Here is an 18698-nt window from a genome sequence, read left to right as displayed (position 1 = left end):
GGGCGGGTAGCTAAGCAGATGCTTTTCCTAGGAAGCTCTCTGCTTGGATCTATTCACATTCCTTCAGTGCCTGATGATATTTCTGTACATAAACATAGCTGTAGTGGAACTTCATTTCCCTCAGCTACAAAGATAAGGTAAAATGCATTCAAAAGGAGTGGGAGCGTAAAATGAGGTAGGCAGAGGATTAAATGTTGCACCTGGTCTTCTGCATAAAGGGTATGGTATTAGCAAAATGGTATTAGCAAACATGATGCAAATACATGGATTGCCACATCATCCAGTCAAAAAAACAAAGCTAATTTCTAATTGAGTTTCTAACATTATTTTCTTGAGAAATTACTGAATCTCTTGATTGAATGTCTGCTTCAAGCTGTCTGGAAACTCAGCAGGAGTTGGTGAGTTCTCTTACTCATCCCACATGTTCTAACCTGAAAGCTCGCCTAAAGATAATACTTTAAGACCTTGTAACTGGCTCATTTCAGCATCATTAGGGTAAAGTGGATACAGCACAAACAGCCACTTGTCACATTCTGTTGGGTTTTTTCCCCAAATACACCTGCCTTCACGAGTTGCCTCCCAGTTACCCTCTCTCCTCCCCTGAAGAGTCTCACATCTTGGCACTTCTCCAAAGACCTGTCTGCTAGATAACCGCTGGCAAGCATTAGGTTTCCTATATGCTTCCTCTAATGGAACTTTTCTTTCCCATTACAGACTTTTTAAACCCTTTAAAGACATTTGAGGCAGGCTTCAAGTAAATTGAAGAAAATGCTACACCATCTTGTGCAGGGGAGAGGCAGTGAGCTGATAATGTGTGCACCTGCTTCAGAATTCCTCTGATGTCCTCTATTGGATTTAAGCATAGTAGAAACAGGCATTTTCTAGCAGCTTTGGTTCTGCGTAAAGGTGTTTTACTGACACCTCCACCCCCCCACCTTACAGAGTAGCATATCCTTGACCTTAACTTCACAGACAAATGACAGACTAGAATATCCCGAGTACGCTGAACAACAATTTAGAGGCATTTGTTGTCAGAAACAGCGTAAAACATTGTGCTTTAGATTTGTATTTCTGGCCTGCAGGGTTCAGACTCTCGGTGTCCATGGTGTCAAGAAGCCTTGCCTCCTACCTTAGTTTTTGTCTGAAGCTGGAGTTCTTCCCTAATGGTTTCTTAAATTTTCAGTCTTGTTAAACTAACCCTGTGAGGGTGAACGCAGAAGTTCTGCAAACTCAGCAGTATACCTTAAAGGAGTTGTTATTTCATTGAGATACTGAGATGGGTACCTGATAACACCTATGTACGATGCCTGTTCCCTGCGGTTATGCCATTTTAAGGGGAGGGCAAGAAAGCTTCCCACATCCATGCAGGAAAAGATCCGTAACTCACAAGTATCAGAATCACAAGCGATTCACTCCCTTCAGTGAAGCTCAAAGCTGCGCTGGAAGGCGTGTGGGAAGGTGGGGAACACACGGCGCCCTGTGCTTCCCCGAGCACTGCTGCCGACTGAGTGAAACTCCAGACCGAAGCACCTGCAGAGCCAGCCTGAAATGGGCCAAGCCCAGTGCTGCGCCCGGCGGCACTGGTGTCACCAAGTGCTCATGTGACGTGGGTCTAGGTCTCTGCAATGGGGCTCCAAATTCCCTACCTGCCAAGGTGTACCTAATTTGCCCTGGGGAGGAAGAGGCTCATCTGTCAGAGGCCGACTTACCCACAGGAGTGAGTGAGCTTTCTTTCTGGAAGTGGCTTCAGAAGTTTGGAAGTCATTCTTGGGTGAGGTTGTTTGGGGTGGTTTTTTGTTTGGGGTTTTTTTGGGGGGGATGGGGTGGTTTGGATTAATTACATCACCCGTGGCGCCCCAAAGTGGTCTGGTTGGTTGGTGTGGTGCAGGGCATGCAGAGCTCGGCCAGGAGAGGCATGGAGGTGTGCAGCACCTGGAGCAGAATGAGCCTGCGTAGGGAAGTGCATTGTTCTAGACAGCAAAACGTTTGTCTAGGGTACAAATTACAGCACCTAAATTGTGGCATGTCAGCACCTTAAAATGGAGTTGACTTCACGTGTTAACTTTGTTCTACTCTTACAAAACCACCAACATCAAATGGTAGTTTTCCATGCGCTTACACTTGTGTTTTATAACCAGCTGCAATTTTTTAGCTATTCTTTTTGTGAACTGTCACATAAAATAATCCCCAGAACATCTCTTCCTACCTTCATTAGTGAGTGTTTCTTTATAAATACACCTGCGGACAGATTACATCATTAGTTTTTGAAACCTGAAAATGGTTTAACCAGTAGCCTACAGAGGAGGCACTCTGCATCTCCCAGGGCAATTAAGTCAGCTGCACAAGTATTTTAAGACTTTCTAAAATAACTTTTTAATTTTTGTGCAGTATATTTTGAGATTTACATGGTGCAATGCTTTGTTGAAGCAATACCCTTGACTTTAATACGTGTGGTTGTGTAGAAATCGGTGGTTGGTTTATCCTCATACAGGGATACTAAGTTTGTACCTTGTTAAACAAGTTCAATATCCCACTTCATGAATTAGCTTTTCCCCAGACCTTTGGTGCTGTATCACGTGCTACCTGCCTGCCACCCCATTCCAGCATCTGTGGCTACAGTAATCTGATAGCAGCTCTTAATTGTAATTTTGTTGGTTTGCACCACTTCTTTCAGCCATTTCTGCACTGACTTAAAGGCATTTTGGTACAATAAACCCATTTGTTCCTGCGGATCTGTGACATGCTACCCATTTTTTGTTCATTTAATATATTAACAGAAAAGAACTTAGAAGTCTTGACTTAAGGTTGTAAAATCAAGTAAATATTGCAGATCCTTTCTGCCTAAAAAGCACAGACATTATAAATATCCTTTGTATTACTCCAGGTTGCAATTGTCTTTCTGGAACAATGGTACTTCTTTTTTTCAGACATCAGGGTCTGCTCTGGCCCCCTTACATCTAGCTCTGCATGCAAAGTCAGCAGCATTAAACACTTTCCTAAGTGTGGGTGTTACCCTGGCTCTGATGGCTTCCTCCATAGTGACTTCTGTGAGACAGATGAAAATTAATTTCTGTAGGCACTATGACATGGATGCCACGTTCTTAAATTCTGCCATCAACAAGCAGATTTTGAAAAATTGCTGTGGAAATTTCTTTTGTGTGCATTTTTATATGTAAAGGCTATGGTCAAGCTAAGAATGGTTCAGTAATGTCTAAGCCTGGAGCAGTATGCTGGCACTAACTCCTAAATCCTGGCTGTGATTGAGAAGCTGGATTTCCCAGTCCTGTCCAGTGTGATGTGATGGGATTGGACTGGTGTCAGAGCCTCTGGAGCATAACCTGCTACAAAGAATACCTAAATACATGCTGTCCGTGCAGGGAAGCACGAGAGTTATGAATTGGATTCCCATCCCACCGGCGAGTCAGTCGTTTCCCCAGCCTGCTTTCGGGCGCCATTGTGGGGAGGCAGAAGCCAGGTCCTCCTCCCATCTGCCTGCCCTGTGCCTCGCTGCCCCTGCTGTGACTGGCTGCTGCCCCAGCATTCCTGGGCCTTGCCAGCCTTTTGCCGCAGGTACTTTTCATCTCCCTCCATAAGGCTGTGTCAGCTCGCAGCAGCGATGTTGCGTGTATGGGCTAGTAATTTAACAGAGGGACTGGGTTTTTGAAGGAGTATCTCGTGTTCTTCCGTATGAAATGAGTGGTGGTCAAAGTAATGTTCTTTGTTGGCATTTCAGAGAGGTCTGGTTTCCTTGGCTTTTTAAGTGATTTTTTTTTTTTTAATTGCTGTCAAGCTATTTCCATTTTTTTTTTCTAGAATTTATTATCCCTACTCTAAAAAAAAAAAAAAAAAATCAAAAAACCCACAACCAAACACCACCAAAAAACCCCAGTTACCTGAGATACAGGTTACCTACCCTGTATGCTATTATTTTCAGAAAACTGCAAAGATGCTTGCCTCAATTTAACCATTCTTTCCTTCCCTGCTTTTCCAATCTGCTACCCTCCTGGTTGCTTCATTTACTATTTATTTAATATTTTGCTAGGTTGTCAGCAGCAGTGACTCAGGCTCCTACAGCTCAAGAAACTCTGGCCAGCCTTTAAATCTTAACTTTCATTCATGTATTGCAAAGTGCCGGTTGTTATTTTCCATATCAATGATTGACTATCCTTGTCCTGTGCTAACTTTGATCTCTGATGCAAAATAATCTTTTTGCACCCGGATTATAGTGTCTTTTTAAAAACCTAATCCCTGCTCTGGATGAGAGCTTCCTGTATGATCTTGGTTTTCTGAAATCTGGGATTGTAGGAGTCTGAGTTCAGTAGCATTCGGTACAAGCCAAAGCAGCAAGCCTGATAGCAAGCATTAAATCCAGATGCCCAGATGCCAGGGGGTTTTTTTGTTTGGTTTTTTGTTTTTTCTTGTTTGTTTTTTTTAAGATTAACTTTTTTTTTAATCTGCTGCATGTTGTGAGTTTTGGAAATGGTTTTGGTGTGTATTGGGGAATACAGGGGGAGTTTTTTCCCAAACCTAAACTTCCTGTCACTGAGGATAGCCTCTGGTAAGAGTTTTGCATCTACATTATAGGAGTTTGTGAAAAAGACTTTTATGTTAACCTGCTAGAATTTCTCTGTGGGGTACCTGTCAGTTGTCTTCGCTGGATTTCAATTTGCTGTCTGCTTCCAGAAGTTAGGAAAGTGTGAAGAGGTTTAGGCTTGCTGATGGCTCATGCTTTGTTTTGCCCAACTCGCCTCCCTCTGCCTTGAAGTGTTTCTCTGAATAATTGATAGGGAAGCCTTGTTTTAATGTTCCTACCCTTCCAGAACCATGCTAAAGATTAGGAAAACTGGCCTGCTACCCCAGCAGCAATGGGGTAGTGCTTCCGAGTGTTCCAGCATGCAGCTCTGTGGGGTGGCGTTGCAAACACCTGTGCAGCTCTGCAGGTCACAGCAGTGGGCAAAAGAAGGAAGTTCAGCCAGCACTCCCTCATGCTCCCCTCATGCTCCTTATGCCCCTGAACTCTACTTAATCTGTCATCTCTTGCTTCTTGAATGGGTACCTCCAAGCTTTCTGGAATGGCGTTGTATCTGTTAGGATTTGATTCCTGTATGGCGAATGCCTAATTTGGTACAGTTAGGCAGGGCACATCAGCATGCTGCTCTGAATCTGTAGCTGCATGCTTCAATTCTTTACCTCTGGATTGATTGATTTTATTGATTTATTTTAACCTAAGATCAAATTTCCACCGATGATTCAGTGAATATGGGTACACTGGCAGTAGACGTTTACAAGCAGCTGCAGTGGTTTAAGTTTTTAATGCTATCTACGGCTGCTGATTTTTTTTCCTGGTGGAAAATCTTGAGGCAAAGTCACCTGGCTATTAAATGCACGGTCTGAGCAAACATGCCTGACTTAGAGTAGGTCAGAGAACCCATTTTGCCAGCGGAAATGACCTGGGCAGTCCCTGGGCTGTTACTGCCTGGGCAGTACTGTCTCCCTCAAAAGTGTTGAAAGCAGAGATAGAGAAAATGAAATCTATGTGGGAAAAGCAGCACACACTTCCACAGACGCTGGAGACTGTGAAGGGCTTATGCAAAGAAAAGGGGCAGTTCAGACAGCGCAGCATGGCTTTTTTATTATTATTACTTTTTTAATAACTGTTAACCTTTCCCCTTCTAAAATTGTAAAGGTGGTGAAGTTGATTATTAACAAAGTGAGACTGCAGCAGTGTTTTCGAAGTTAACTGTTTGAAATGTCTTTCACTGTTGCTCAAACATAGCTACTTGTATATCTAGGCTGACTTGCTGTTTAATTCTCTGATGGAATATCATGTTTTAATAAGATGACTTTTTTAAATCTTTCAAGCATTCTTAAAATGGATGGCAGAGTAAGTAGATCAAATGTGTTACAAATTCACATTTTAAAGTTTACACCATTAATTAATGCTCTAATAAAAATTAATTATATTACAAGAGCAGCAAATGTGGAGCATGCGTTCATCCTAATTTCTTTATCTTCAAAAAACACTTAACACTTCCATCCAATTTTGAATTTATCTTGCTCTAGAGTTGTAGAAAACTTGCATTTAACAAAGGTGATTCAAAGTTTTTGCAGATGAAACTGTTTCATGGTATATTTTTTTCTATCACTCAATCCTGAAAAGGAGAGGCAAGTAATAGCACAGTGCCTGAAAATCAGGAATAAACGGCAGTGAAACACAGAGATCAGTAAAAACCCCAACTGGTGCCTGAACCTAGACTTTGCTGTCAACTAACTTATGTGAGTGTTACTCTGTGGGGATTTCCAGTGCTACTGACTGCCCAGAAAACAAAGGTGGGGTAAAAGTGCTCAGTTGCAACTTCTTATGGGGCCGACCCGAGACGACACAGCTTGCAAAATTTCCTGCATAAAGAAACTTGGATTTTAGTCTTCTGGTGAAATGTGTGTCTGAAATGAGCTTTTGGCAGATGTCCAGAAGAACTCTGATCTGTAGCACCAGAAAACAGAGCAGGTTCTCTGGTGTGACCATGTGAAGTAAGTTCAGGGCAGCATCTGGCGCCAAGCGTGCTGCTGCTTACTCCCGCGGCCCTTTTCAAGATTGTGGTTCTGAGTAGTGGCCCTATTCCCAGGTGTTAGGGCTCAAACTACCACAGATAAAACTTGTGAGCTTTACTCGAGTGCCCAGCTTTCAGCTTTTACAGTGCTAGAGTAATAACCCTGCTTTGCTTTGGGAAAAGCTCATCCTGAGGCCTGTGCTGCAGCGTTCCCTCTCCTTACTCATCTTCGCCATTGTTGAGTTGGTTTTGACTTCTCCAAGTCAGCTTGAGCTCTGTGAACACTATTGCTTAATTTTGCCTCTGTGTTAACGCCGTGTCAGGCTCACTGTGGCATCTGTTAGGAAGTATAATCCAGAGTGCACTTTGGAGGTTAGGTTGCTACTCTTCCAAGTCTACTTCTTTTTTATTACTTAAAGATTTATCTTTCTGCTCTGCTTGTATTTACTTGCTGTTCCTCCCATTTGTCCAAATGCCAACTTCGGCATTAGTTTACTGAAATAATTTGTTCCTGGTTCCAGATGTCCCATCATTTTAGCGTCATGTTACCTATCTACTGTTAATTGTAGAATGAGTACAGTCATCCATAAAACACTATTTTTTTTTTCAATGTGTGGTAGGCTAGCTGCTTTCAGTTCAGCTTATGCTTGTCCTCCCCACTTTGTCAGTCAGTCCTTCTCAAGAGATTGTGCCGCTCCCTCCCTCCCTCATTCCCTCATAGATAAACTCCACCAGGCTTTAACTAGATCACATTCTCTATCATTCACCCTTACTCCTAACTTATATCTCCATATTTGTAGTATATTAGTTCTATTTCCAAATGATCTAAGAATTTAACACAATACAGTGAGGAAATGCACAGACATAAAGACTACCTTTTGGGGGGTTTTTTTGGTCTGCCTGCCTATCTAAAATTTAATTAGTTTTCAGGACACTGACCTAGAATCAAATCTTTTTCTAAGAGAAAAAATGGCACATCAATTTGCAGTCTGAAATGCTCACAGTAGAAGCTAACTTCTGTAGTAGGTTACCTGTTCTTTCATGACATAGTTGCAAAAACCAGTTTATTTTCTTTCTACCCCAAAGTTTTCTTTACATCTTCTCTTGCTAAGGCTAATCTGGATCCTAGGACTCAAGGGAGCAAGACACATGTTTTAAACATCGGTATTGCTGCAAAGTTCTTAGCTTGGTCCAGATGTCTGCTTTTTAAATTAAAAGGCTCCGATACTGCCAAGTACTCTTCAGCCAACCTGGCTAATTTTCCAGGAACAGCTGTTCTGTCCTCTAGGCTACTGTCAATCTCTGATTTATTCAATTTCTGTTCTTGCAGGTTAAGATGAATAATAGCAACAAGGCTAAAAGATTAGATTGCTCTCTGTTGTTGATCCAAGCTTCTTCCAAGTTCTGTCTTGCCTAATTGCCTGCTGTGACTAATGATTCCGCGCGTTTCCAACTCTGCTGCTTTCATTATTAGTTCCAGCATCTTCGACACACTGAGTTCTTGAACTTTTTCCCCTCCTGGCCTTTATTTCAGATTTTGCAAGGCACGTCTCAGACAGCTTCAGCTTCGTACCAGAAGGTAGCTTGATCAGCAGTAGGTCATGTGGCCTGGCTCTACAGGAGCTCGTACAGGCAGACAGTGCTGATGTTCTTGCCCTGCTTCATGGAACTCGTGCAGCCAGTGAGGATCACTTGTGAGGATCCAGGTGGAATACCTTTATACATACAAGCCTATTTACAACTTCGGCTTGAACCTCAATTACCAGCGCTAGCTCCTTTTTATCGCATGCTTTTGGTACCCAGAATTTCAGCTGAAGAAACCTAAGAAACATTACAATTTGTGCTTTTGAGCCTAATCTTGAGGTCTTGGGCTTTTGTTTTCTTTTCAAAGACTCATCTTGTATTTTCTTACAAAATAAGCCTGACTGACGTTTTTACAGGTCCGGGTGACTCCTATTTTGTCTGGAAGAAGAACGGACAGGAGATGAAGGTGTGCATCACTGAGCAATCTCATATGCTGCTTGATGGCAGAGTGCACGTTCTGAGCTGGGTGAAAGACTCAGTGTCAGAAAATACAGAATATAAATGTTCATTCATCTCAAGAGCTGCGAACACAACATCAGAAGTACGCGTCACAGTGCAAGACAAAGGTAGGCTGGTTTTGAATGTATGCTGGGTTTGGCCTGACCCTGATACGAGGAAAGCTCTGTCATTTTCAGCCATAAAGCATGTGCCTAGCTGAAGATGGTAACTCTTGCTTACTGTATTAGTATATACTTCAATGGTTTATGAAAAGGTTTTAGAACCATTAAAATTCCTTCTTTAACCCCCTCCCACAAAGGACCAACCTGCAAATGAGCAGTTATGATCTACAAATGGAACACAAACTGCTAAACACATGGGCAGTCAGACGAGTACTAGAGAGTTAAAAACAGGTGCCCTGCCTGAATTCTAGGGAGCGTTGTAGAAAAATACTTCAATGCCAAGGAAGTCAGATGGTAAACTCCCACCACACAGGATTTTTAAAAATCAGGTGACTTTGAAGTCCCCTGTAGTTGGGTGAGGTCAGTTCCTACCTCTTCATTTGGAGACTGCCTGGGCAGGAGGTCAGTTAAGCAACTTCAGCAGCTGTGCAAGACCTTTGGGTACCCAGAACTGACTGAGGCAACTGGAGCGTCATTTGCAACTAGGTTTTCAGAACTTACCCAGGCCTGGAGAAAGTCTGAATACTCTTTAGAAAAAGAGAGCAGGAGCAATGAAGATGATATAGTATGGATTTTCTTGGCAGGGTGAAGGAAAAAGTGAATTATTTTTAATTAGCTGGTTAATAACAAACATGAATTTGTCAAGAACAGCTCAGAACTTTTTTCAGTGACAGAGAAAAGCAGTAGGAGTCACACAAGTTGTCTTGCCATCACTCCAGTTACTTTGAAGCCTGTCTTGGAAGCAGAATGAAATGAAACTACTGTAGAAGTAAATCAGATGGAGGTTTTCACTGTGCTCCAAAAGCATTATATACTGTTGCTAGTGTCCCAAAGGATAAATAGAAAATTCTATGTCACCACCACAGTGTTACATTCTGCAAGAAAAACTGGCAGACAGAACTAGATTTTTATCAAGAGGCAATAAAATAGCCCTTCTTACATTCTCAGTGGAATGAAGAATAACTACATAACATTACTGAAAAATGGGGAGATTGAAAACTGGACATAGTCAGCTGTATTGTATCATTCTTCTCCCCAGGCTTGGTATGATGTAACTGGAGCATTCCTGTGCTGCTTAAATGGGTTTGAACTCTTAACCTGTCAGTCATTATTTTCTAGACCTTGAATCAGAGATAAGGGCACTGAATCTGTTTACTCTGGAGCCTGTAGAGTTTGCTGCAGAGGGTAAGGGACATGACCATTTCAATAGAACTGATTTCCGTATAACATAAGAGGAGGTAGAGCAAAATGAAGGACAAGATGGTGGCTTTTGTTCTTTTTATCCCAATCCTCCCCAGGAAGTACTGCAACTGAATAGGTAACAACTTACTTCATCACTGTGTAATTATGCAATCATCCCATGTACAATTCTCAGATAGTGCGGGTCAGGATGGATGGACCAAAGAATTTGATACCTGGAGAAGCGCCATCAGTGAACATGACAAGATGATGCAAAACTGGAGGAAAACTTGGGTAAGAATTTTTGAAGAGGGGTCTCCTACAGCACTCTGTGTGAGACACTGCAGTCCCAATTTTATAAATAGCTTATGATGCTTCTGCAACCAAGTGCATTTATGTAACATAGAGATTAGCATTCCTGTACACGTTGTCATTCTTGACCCTCTCGGCAGTAAAATCTGCTTAATCTATGACGCATATATTAAAATTGTGTCAGTTTGCTCCTTCAGCCCACTAACCTAGGGCTAATCAGTCAGTAGTTCTCGTCCTGCCCAAAACAATGTATACTGAATGTAGTACATGAATTTCATCACAGCTATAGATTAACTGGATTGCAGACACTACTGGACTTCATAAATCATATTGTCCATCAAAGCTGGCCTTCCTTTAAAAAAAAAATAGTCCACACACAGCTTTTTCTTGAACACTTAGAACAACGATTACTTTTTGCGACTTTTGGATATGATATGTGCTTATTGCATGTGGAACAGTTAGGCAGCCTTTAAACTCCATTTTAATTTTTAAAGCACTATTTACATGTCATTCTGAACTACTACTTCTTCAGGAGAGCTGCAACAAGAAAAACAGCCTCTAAGAGACAAAGGAATGAACAGGCCGGAAGGAGAAATGTAAGCAAGGTAGACTACCCAGTGCTCTTAATACCACAGCATTCAAAGAGGTATTTGTGAGTGCTAGTGCTAGCATTAAAACTGATATTCAGGAAAAAATCACCTGAAGCTTGAGGTGGAAGAGGATATCCTTACTGCACCGAAAAATAACTAAAAGTTACGTGCTACACAAGAGGCAGTGGCCTCCCATGCTGGAACTCCCTCTGGTTTTCTGATGCCAGTTATTCCAGCTTAACGAAGAACAAAAGTGGTCTCAGTAAGACTTGTGCTGCTCAAACAATGTAATACGATGTGTGGCTTCTGTTTTGAGTTCATTAAGCAAACCAGTTAATTTTGGGCATGGGCATCTTGGCATGTGATTTAGAGATTAGTAAGATGTGGATCACAGTTATTTAAAGGCACTTAAACTTTTATTTTAATTTAATGTGTTTACCCTTATATTCTGTTCCCAGTGTTTTGAAGAGCATTCCTTTCTGGTGTCACCAGAGGACCTACTTAATCCACTGTGACATCGTTTTACTGCATTGCTGTTCAGAGTTTTGTCCTTCTGCATCTAATAAACAGAAGTCTGAGGCCTAATTCAAGTTTTGTGTCTTCTCAACGGTTTTCAACAATCTGGAAGCGAGTAAGATGCCACCTAAGAATCACTGTAGCTTGAGTCCATGGGGACAGCTGCTCCTAGCAACAGCAGAAAAGTTCATACTTACCCCTAAGTTATCCCCTAAATTTAATTAAAATTTAATTCAAATTCAATTGTTTCTCACATTGAAGACAGAATTCTCCTCACTCTAAGACTTTCCTAAATGACCTTTTTTTTTTTTTTCAATAACAGACCACACTCTGGCCACACATGCAGGGTGAAAACTCTTATGCACAAATTATTTTACCTATTTTTCACACTAGCAATCATAAATCAATGCTGATGCAAGCTTCTCACACCAACTATTCAGAGGGAAGTTTTTCCCCATTGTGCTTCTCTTATGACATCTTTTATGGCTAAGGGACAACTGTAAAAAGACTTTCCTTGAATTGTCCTCCTCTATTTGTTCAGTAGATTTGGAGCAGACAAGTTTAATTCTGTGGTACTGAGTGGGAAGGTAAGGCTTTGTAAGATTCACCTCCATTTCAGATGAGCATAGCTGAGCTTTGCCTTGTCTCTGCAGCAAAGTACTGCAAAAACAACAACAACAAAAAGATTGCCAGATTTTTTGTTTAGCTCAACTTTGTGAAAATAAATCTGTGTAACAGAATTAGTGAACACAGCTGTGACCCTTTAGAGTGAATTCTTTTGCTACATCCCAAGAACAGGAAATAACTCTGTAAGATTTTAAACAATGTATAAAGTTTCCAAAGTACTTTTCATGCTCTTCTACAGTAAGACAAAATAGAAAATATGCCCCCTCCCCAAGCTGTTAATGTGATCTTAACCAACTGGTCACTGTTCCATGCAGTGACTGCATTTAAACAGTTTCAGTTTCAGATATGCATCAAAGCAGCACAAGGACAAATAAACCACAACTTACCATGGTTATCAAGGATAACCGCTGGCCAAAACCATCTTTCATGGTTTCACTGGGATCTTTCACCCTTAATTTCCATTTAAGATTAGAAAAAACTAATACAAAAAAATCATTATCATAACTAGTGAAACCAGTGTAAGCCTGGCTTCCTTTACCAATGTTCTTCCCCAAAACTGCTATTTCAAGTATCATTAAGTGCCCACCACCAGAGGAGTTTATCTAAGTCACAACCATACTTTATAGAATCCATATGTTGTAACAGATTTTATACAACTTACATTCTACAAAATTGTTTGAATTTAAAAATTATTTGAAGTCTTTATATCACTTCTAACTTCACAAGGCAGCTACTTTCCAAAGTATTGCAGTACAAATGTTCAATGTGGTGAAGCACTTACAGGCACACTTCAGAGATGCTGGCAGCAGCACATAGCATCTATACCATCTTTCAGAACATCTGACAGAAGTTACACATGCATCCTCCAATTACTTCCTTTACCTTGTCCTCTTATGTCTGCAACTTGTGAACGATGGTATTTATATAGGATGTTTCCACTAAGGTACTGCACCACCATTATGAGCACACTTTGTTTTTAAAATTTTATTCCCTACAAGATATAAATTTTATTTTGTATGAGATATAAATTCTCCCTACCTTAGATACAAACTGAGATTGATCAAAAAAGCTTACATATATACACCAACACAACCCCAAACTGAAGGAATGTTGGCATGGAGAAGGTACAGACAGGACAGCAAGCTTGCACAGGTGCTGTCCTTCAATATCCCCTAACTTCAGAGCAGGACCTACGATAAACTAGTCTCAGTAGCAGCAGAAATATCATCGTTGTACACTTAATCAGCTTCATAAAATTTCTAAACAGAGCATTTTCATTTCTGGAATTTCAGACCTTTGCAGTCCATGGTCTCTCCCTTCACACCTGCTGTATGATCCCAGAAGAACAAAACACCACACAGAAGAGCTAAGTGGGAACTTTGTCACCATGGCCTTCCTTAATTAGTTTCAATCAAGCTGCCTGCCCAGAATTAATTTCTTGCTGACTGGAGGAAAGTGACATTGATGCCAGCCTGCCCACCTGAGCAGATTTACTTGGAAGAAAAACACCAAAAGCAAGCCCACAATCAAAAAACAGTTGAAGTTCTTTAAACAAAAGTTAAAAATAAAAAGCAGCTCCCCCCAGGCCCCAATCTTTTGGCTCATGGAATGTCTTCCCAAACAAAATTATCTTTCTAGCAAGTTCTTTTGCTACGTTGTATCACTAACAAATCAATGCTAGTCCATACAACCATTAAAGGATGCCAAGCCAGTTCAAGCCAAGACAATTGGTTGTTGTAATCTTCTATAGTAATCAGCCAAATACATGGAACGTAAAAGCATTAGCCAGTGCCTCAGGAGCTCCAGGGTGTATTTCACTTAAAGGGATTCAGAACAGTTTCCTCAGCTGAGTTCAGATATTTATTAAGTTACTTTGTTTTGCTACCCTCTTCCTAGGGGGCCTAAAAAGAAATCAAAAGCCAACAGAATTGGATCTGGATTTACTGATGCTCTTCCGAATTTGCTATCACCATGTCAGCAGTTGCACTCTTCTCCAGTTCCAGTGCATATGGGTTATACTCTTCTTCAAGTTTTCTCTTCCAGATTTTAACTAGGGAATATTAGAATAACAAAACAAAAAACAACAAACCAACAAACAGGTTACTGTGTAATAATTGAGAAAAAACTTAAAAAGAAGTCACACTGATTCTCTACTTCCTCCTCAAAGGAAGTGCTGAGATAAGTTGGCACATGAGCAGGTTGGCACATACGCGACCCAACATCAGATGACACATGAAAGAATACTTTAGGAGTGACGGGATTCATTGAGGTCTTTATGCTCTGTCCCCTACTCAAGCAAGGCTAACTATGAAGGTGAATCCAACTTCATTTTCAAAACTTTCAAAGAAGTTTTAAGTTGCCTGGTATCTGTGATAACCATCTGGTGACTGTATGAACAGAGCTGGAGGAATGTGTATCTAAAAGTGGAAGGCCTTTACAAAACATGAGTACTTTTCAATAGGAAAATGGATCTCAAACAGGCTTCAATACATAGTTATTGAACACCATAGTTACAGAGTATGCACTTCTAGAAAAAAAAAAAAGAGGATTTTTTAACAAATACAAATAATAAGGAGCTCTGTTAAACTTTCTTGGACAAAGCAATGAGTACCGTCTGCCATCAGTGGATTACAGAGAGGAATTTTCTCTAAGATTTTTTCAGTAAGAGCTGACCTCAGGTTTATAAAATTTGGGGGGAGGGGAGGCAGGGAAAAATAATGGAAAAACAGAATTTCCCCCCTTACAAACAACTAAAGCATCAGGTGTCATTTGTTTCAGTGAAAATGGTAGAATTGAAGAGCACTTTGAATGAAAACTGAACCAAAAATAAGTCAGTAAGTACTCACTATAATTTGGTACATCCTCATCAGAGTCCTTGGAAGATGTTTTACCAGTTTCTGATAAATCATTTTTTTCGTTTTTTTCAGTGGTTAAGGTGCTGGGTTGGGTTTCTCTTAGTCCTCCTTCAGCTTGTTCCTCTAAAGTTGCTATCATATCTTTGTAGGCCTTCCTGGCCTCTGTTGTCAATTGTACCATTCTATGAAAATGGTCCTATGGAAACAGAAAATATTAGTAGATCTTAAGTGATACAGTAAGCTTTAACAACTCCATGAACATCTGTAATGAATATTCTTCATTCAGAACATTTATGTTCACATAGAAAAGTTGAGCAGCTAGATATGTAAAAAGACATGAAAACCAAACCATTTATAAGCATTTATAAAACCACCGATTCTCTTGGGAAAAAAAAAATTGGGAAGAACTCTAGATGGAGAGGATGCCAGGAAAAGATGGTCAAACTACTTTTTTGAACAGTGCTGAGTGGCTGTACTTCTAAAATCAGTTTTTCCTATCAGCCACTGACCTGGGATAAAGAGTGTAAGTGTGCAAAAGCAAAACAAACAAAACATTAAAGTTGAGAGTATTTTTTCCGCGTACAGGTAGAAAGTAAAGCTAAACAAGAACGTGAGCCTATCTATTTCAACGTACCTGAGCCCCATCATAGCTAAAAATCCCCACCACACTCACAGGCACTGCTTTATTCACACAGCGGCCCAGGGCCTTGCGATTAAGGGCAAAAACAATCGGGATATTCTGTTCACAGGCACAGTCAATAATGTTGTGTAGAGTCTCGTCCAACCCGCCTGGAGCAGACAACAGGATTAGCAAAGAATGACACTATTCAAGCTGTTAAAAGATGGGAAAAAATATCCCAAGATTACGGGTACATTTTGAAATTACAAAAGTTTATAGGAAAAAATACATGGATCTCCATTTCTAAAGAAGAATTTGACATTTTTTTCTTACTTCCTAATTGGCAGTATTCTTAGTCTGCTACTATTCCATATTTTGTTATATGTGTAGTATAGTCTACTTTAGTATTAAAAAAGACCCAGCTGCTAAGAAATTATTTAGAAGTTAATAGAAAGTAATAACAACAATTACAACAAATTTCAAACAACCTATCACTGACAACTTATTGTTAATCTGTGGCCTAAAAGAGACTGATAGAGCAGGACTTCTGGCGGTGGCACAGCTGGCATCAGTAGCTTTTGTCTCTTAGCTGTGCCAGGGCAATCTTTTGTGGAGCTGCACTGCAAATCAGTAACTAAACAGATCCTAGCTTCAGAGAGCTCCCCCCGCGCCAGAGAGTCTTGACTCAGCTCACACTTCAGTTGCACAGCAGTAAACAATCTGAAGGAAGGCATCTTCATGTGGCTGGATTCAAAGGCTGCTCAAGTAAGTTCCTCCAATAATAATACTGCTGTCAGTATACTGAGTCTGCTTTTTTACATTTCTTTCATAAAAGCAAGCATTTTTTTTTAACTTATTTACCCTTTGACTGAATCTTTTCACAGTTAGGAGAGATGATGACACACTTCAGTTTCTTCAGCTTCAGATGTTTCAATACTTCTCTAAGACCCATAACAAGCCTGCGTTTTATCTTGGCCTTTACGGGGTCTTTCTGATACAAGCGATCTTGGAAACGAACCAGTTCTTTTAAGAGATCTGTCACACAGCTGTCAACTTCTTTACTAAGTATCTGGTTGCAGTAACTAGAAGAAAGAACCAATTATATGTTAAACCCCCTAACATTACAAATATGTAACACATAAATACGTAATATGTAAAATATAAACAGTTTACCTTCTATTCTATGTCTTTGTCTTTTTTTCTATTTCCACTCCAAACACACTCATTATATACATGAAACAAAAAAAATTACATACAATTTTTTTCAGTGGCTGAGAACTTACAGAAGGTTTTGTTACTTGTGGTATCTGGTTCCCCTATAAAACTCTACTATAAGCCTATATATATTCTCTATACCAATAAATATTTATGTACATATATGTTTTTCTATTGAAGCATTTTTCTGAGGTCATTTATTTTGACCTATATAAATCAAAGTTCAGCAACCAAAGTATAAAATTCTAATTTATTTCCATAAATACAACACTACTCATAACAAAGATGGAAATCTGGATCAAATTCCTGCTCCCTAGGTTCGCATTTTTTGTCTGTAATCCTGTTTTACTTATCAGACTACAGCCTTGTGGTGTTCATATGGAAAGGATAAAAACAGATGTACTTCATCCTTCTAGTATTCCCTGGGAAAGACCAGGGTTCCAAATTATTCCTCCCCCCCCCTCTTTTACACAAAGAATCATTCAGTAAAGAAGGGTCTCAAAGAGAAAAAACTAAAGACATCTCAACTGCACACTCAACAGAAAGATGCCAAGTAGCAAATTCACATAAGGTTATGAGGAGAGATTGCAAGATTTATCCTGGATCATAGAGATACAATTATCTCAAAATTTCATTTCAGTTACAAGAGGTTTTATTTACTATTTCCAGCTGATTTCACTAGGTCTCAAAGACAACTCTACTAAAACACTACAATTCTAATCTAAAGACACAACGTATTCTAAGCTGTGCTGAATGCTCTCCATCCTATAATAGGTAGGACTGAGTTGCCCTGTACATACTCAACCCAAACTGTGCTTTCAGTAAAAGTGTTATATAGACAAAAATTAAGTAATTTTTAATGCAATTAGAAGTTATACTAGAGCTAACACAGGGCATCAGGAAGATAAAGAATGGCTGTATCAGTAAAGGTGCCTTTACTATAACACGAACTACAAAAAAGGCCAGTGGTACCTTTATGGGAGGAAAACTAGAAGTTAAAACACTGCTTACGTAAAGTAACTGTTTTAAACTGTCATGACTAGATCTCTGATTGGTTCATATACAGTAATGACTATTTCTTCTCTTATAAGGAAGTATGTACACACATCTGTTTTAACAAACTAGCAGTGTTCGCACATAGTAACCCATAAATCTTCCCTCTACTTCTCTGCATAGCCACAACATGAAAACATCATCTGGCTAGTCGTGTTCTTTACATTTTTGCATTTTGTCTGGAAGCAGAAAACCAAAGTACATGCTAAAAATAAGTAAGGTCTACTACTCTGCTGGTTTTGTCTGGGATAGAGTTACTTTCCTTCATAGCAGCTGGTATGGGGCTATGTTTTAGATTTGTCCTGAAAACAGGGTTGATCACACAGGGATGTTTTTGGTATTGCTGAGCAGTGCTTACACAGAGTCAAGGTATATAAGCTGGGAGGGGGCACAGCCAGGACAGCTGACCCCAGCTGACCAAAGTGATACCCCATACCCTATGACATCATGCTTAGCGTATAAAGCTGGGGGAAGGGAGGGGGAAACATGTTCGGAGTGATGGTGTTTGTCTTCCCAAGTAATTACACGTGATGGAGCCCTGCTTTCCTGGGAATGGCTGAGCACCTGCCTGCCGATGAATGAATGAATTCCTTGGTTTGCTTTGCTTGCGCATGAGGCTTTTGCTTTACCCATTAAACTGTCTTTATCTCAACCCATGACTTCTCTCACTTTTACTCTTCCAATTCTCTCCCCTCTCCCACTGGGAGGAGTGAGCGAGTGGCTGTATGGGGCTTAGTTGCCAGCTAGGGTTAAACCACAACAGCTATTCTTTTTCTTAAGTATTAAGTTGGTACTCCATTTATTTAAAATAAGGTACTTAAACAGCAGCTACTTTTCCTTCCTTAGCCTCTAATAAATTTCTGACCTTTTTTTCTTTTCTTTCAAGGAACATTTATTCTGAAGTGAGAATTACAACAACATAGAATCACAGAATCATTTAGGTTGGAAAAGACCTTTAAGATCATCAAGTCCAACTG

The 18698-nt window shown here is 40.2% G+C and overlaps 1 protein-coding gene across 11 annotated transcripts in view; it reads right to left on the bottom strand.

Annotated features, from left to right (window-relative positions):
- Positions 1-11277: 11277 nt before the first annotated feature.
- Positions 11278-18698, bottom strand: part of SECISBP2 (SECIS binding protein 2) — a 32135-nt gene continuing 24714 nt past the window's right edge. For 9 of the 11 annotated variants that reach the window (XM_035895012.1, XM_035895021.1, XM_035895014.1 and 6 more), the window contains 4 exons: positions 16315-16535; positions 15469-15623; positions 14826-15030; positions 12504-14029 (listed from right to left, as the gene is read on the bottom strand). In XM_035895012.1, coding sequence (XP_035750905.1) covers positions 13920-14029; positions 14826-15030; positions 15469-15623; positions 16315-16535 — 691 coding nt within the window. In that variant the 3' untranslated portion in view covers positions 12504-13919. Of the gene's footprint in view, positions 12013-12365; positions 12458-12503; positions 14030-14825; positions 15031-15468; positions 15624-16314; positions 16536-18698 lie in introns of those variants that run through there. The other 2 variants (XR_004842105.1, XR_004842106.1) reach the window with 2 other exon arrangements.

The sequence above is a fragment of the Egretta garzetta genome, unplaced genomic scaffold (genome assembly GCF_000687185.1).
Source record: "Egretta garzetta isolate BGI_Z169 unplaced genomic scaffold, ASM68718v1 scaffold375, whole genome shotgun sequence".
NCBI lineage: Eukaryota > Metazoa > Chordata > Aves > Pelecaniformes > Ardeidae > Egretta > Egretta garzetta.
Note: the sequence above shows the minus strand (reverse complement) of the source record. Positions and strands in the feature narration are given on the sequence as shown.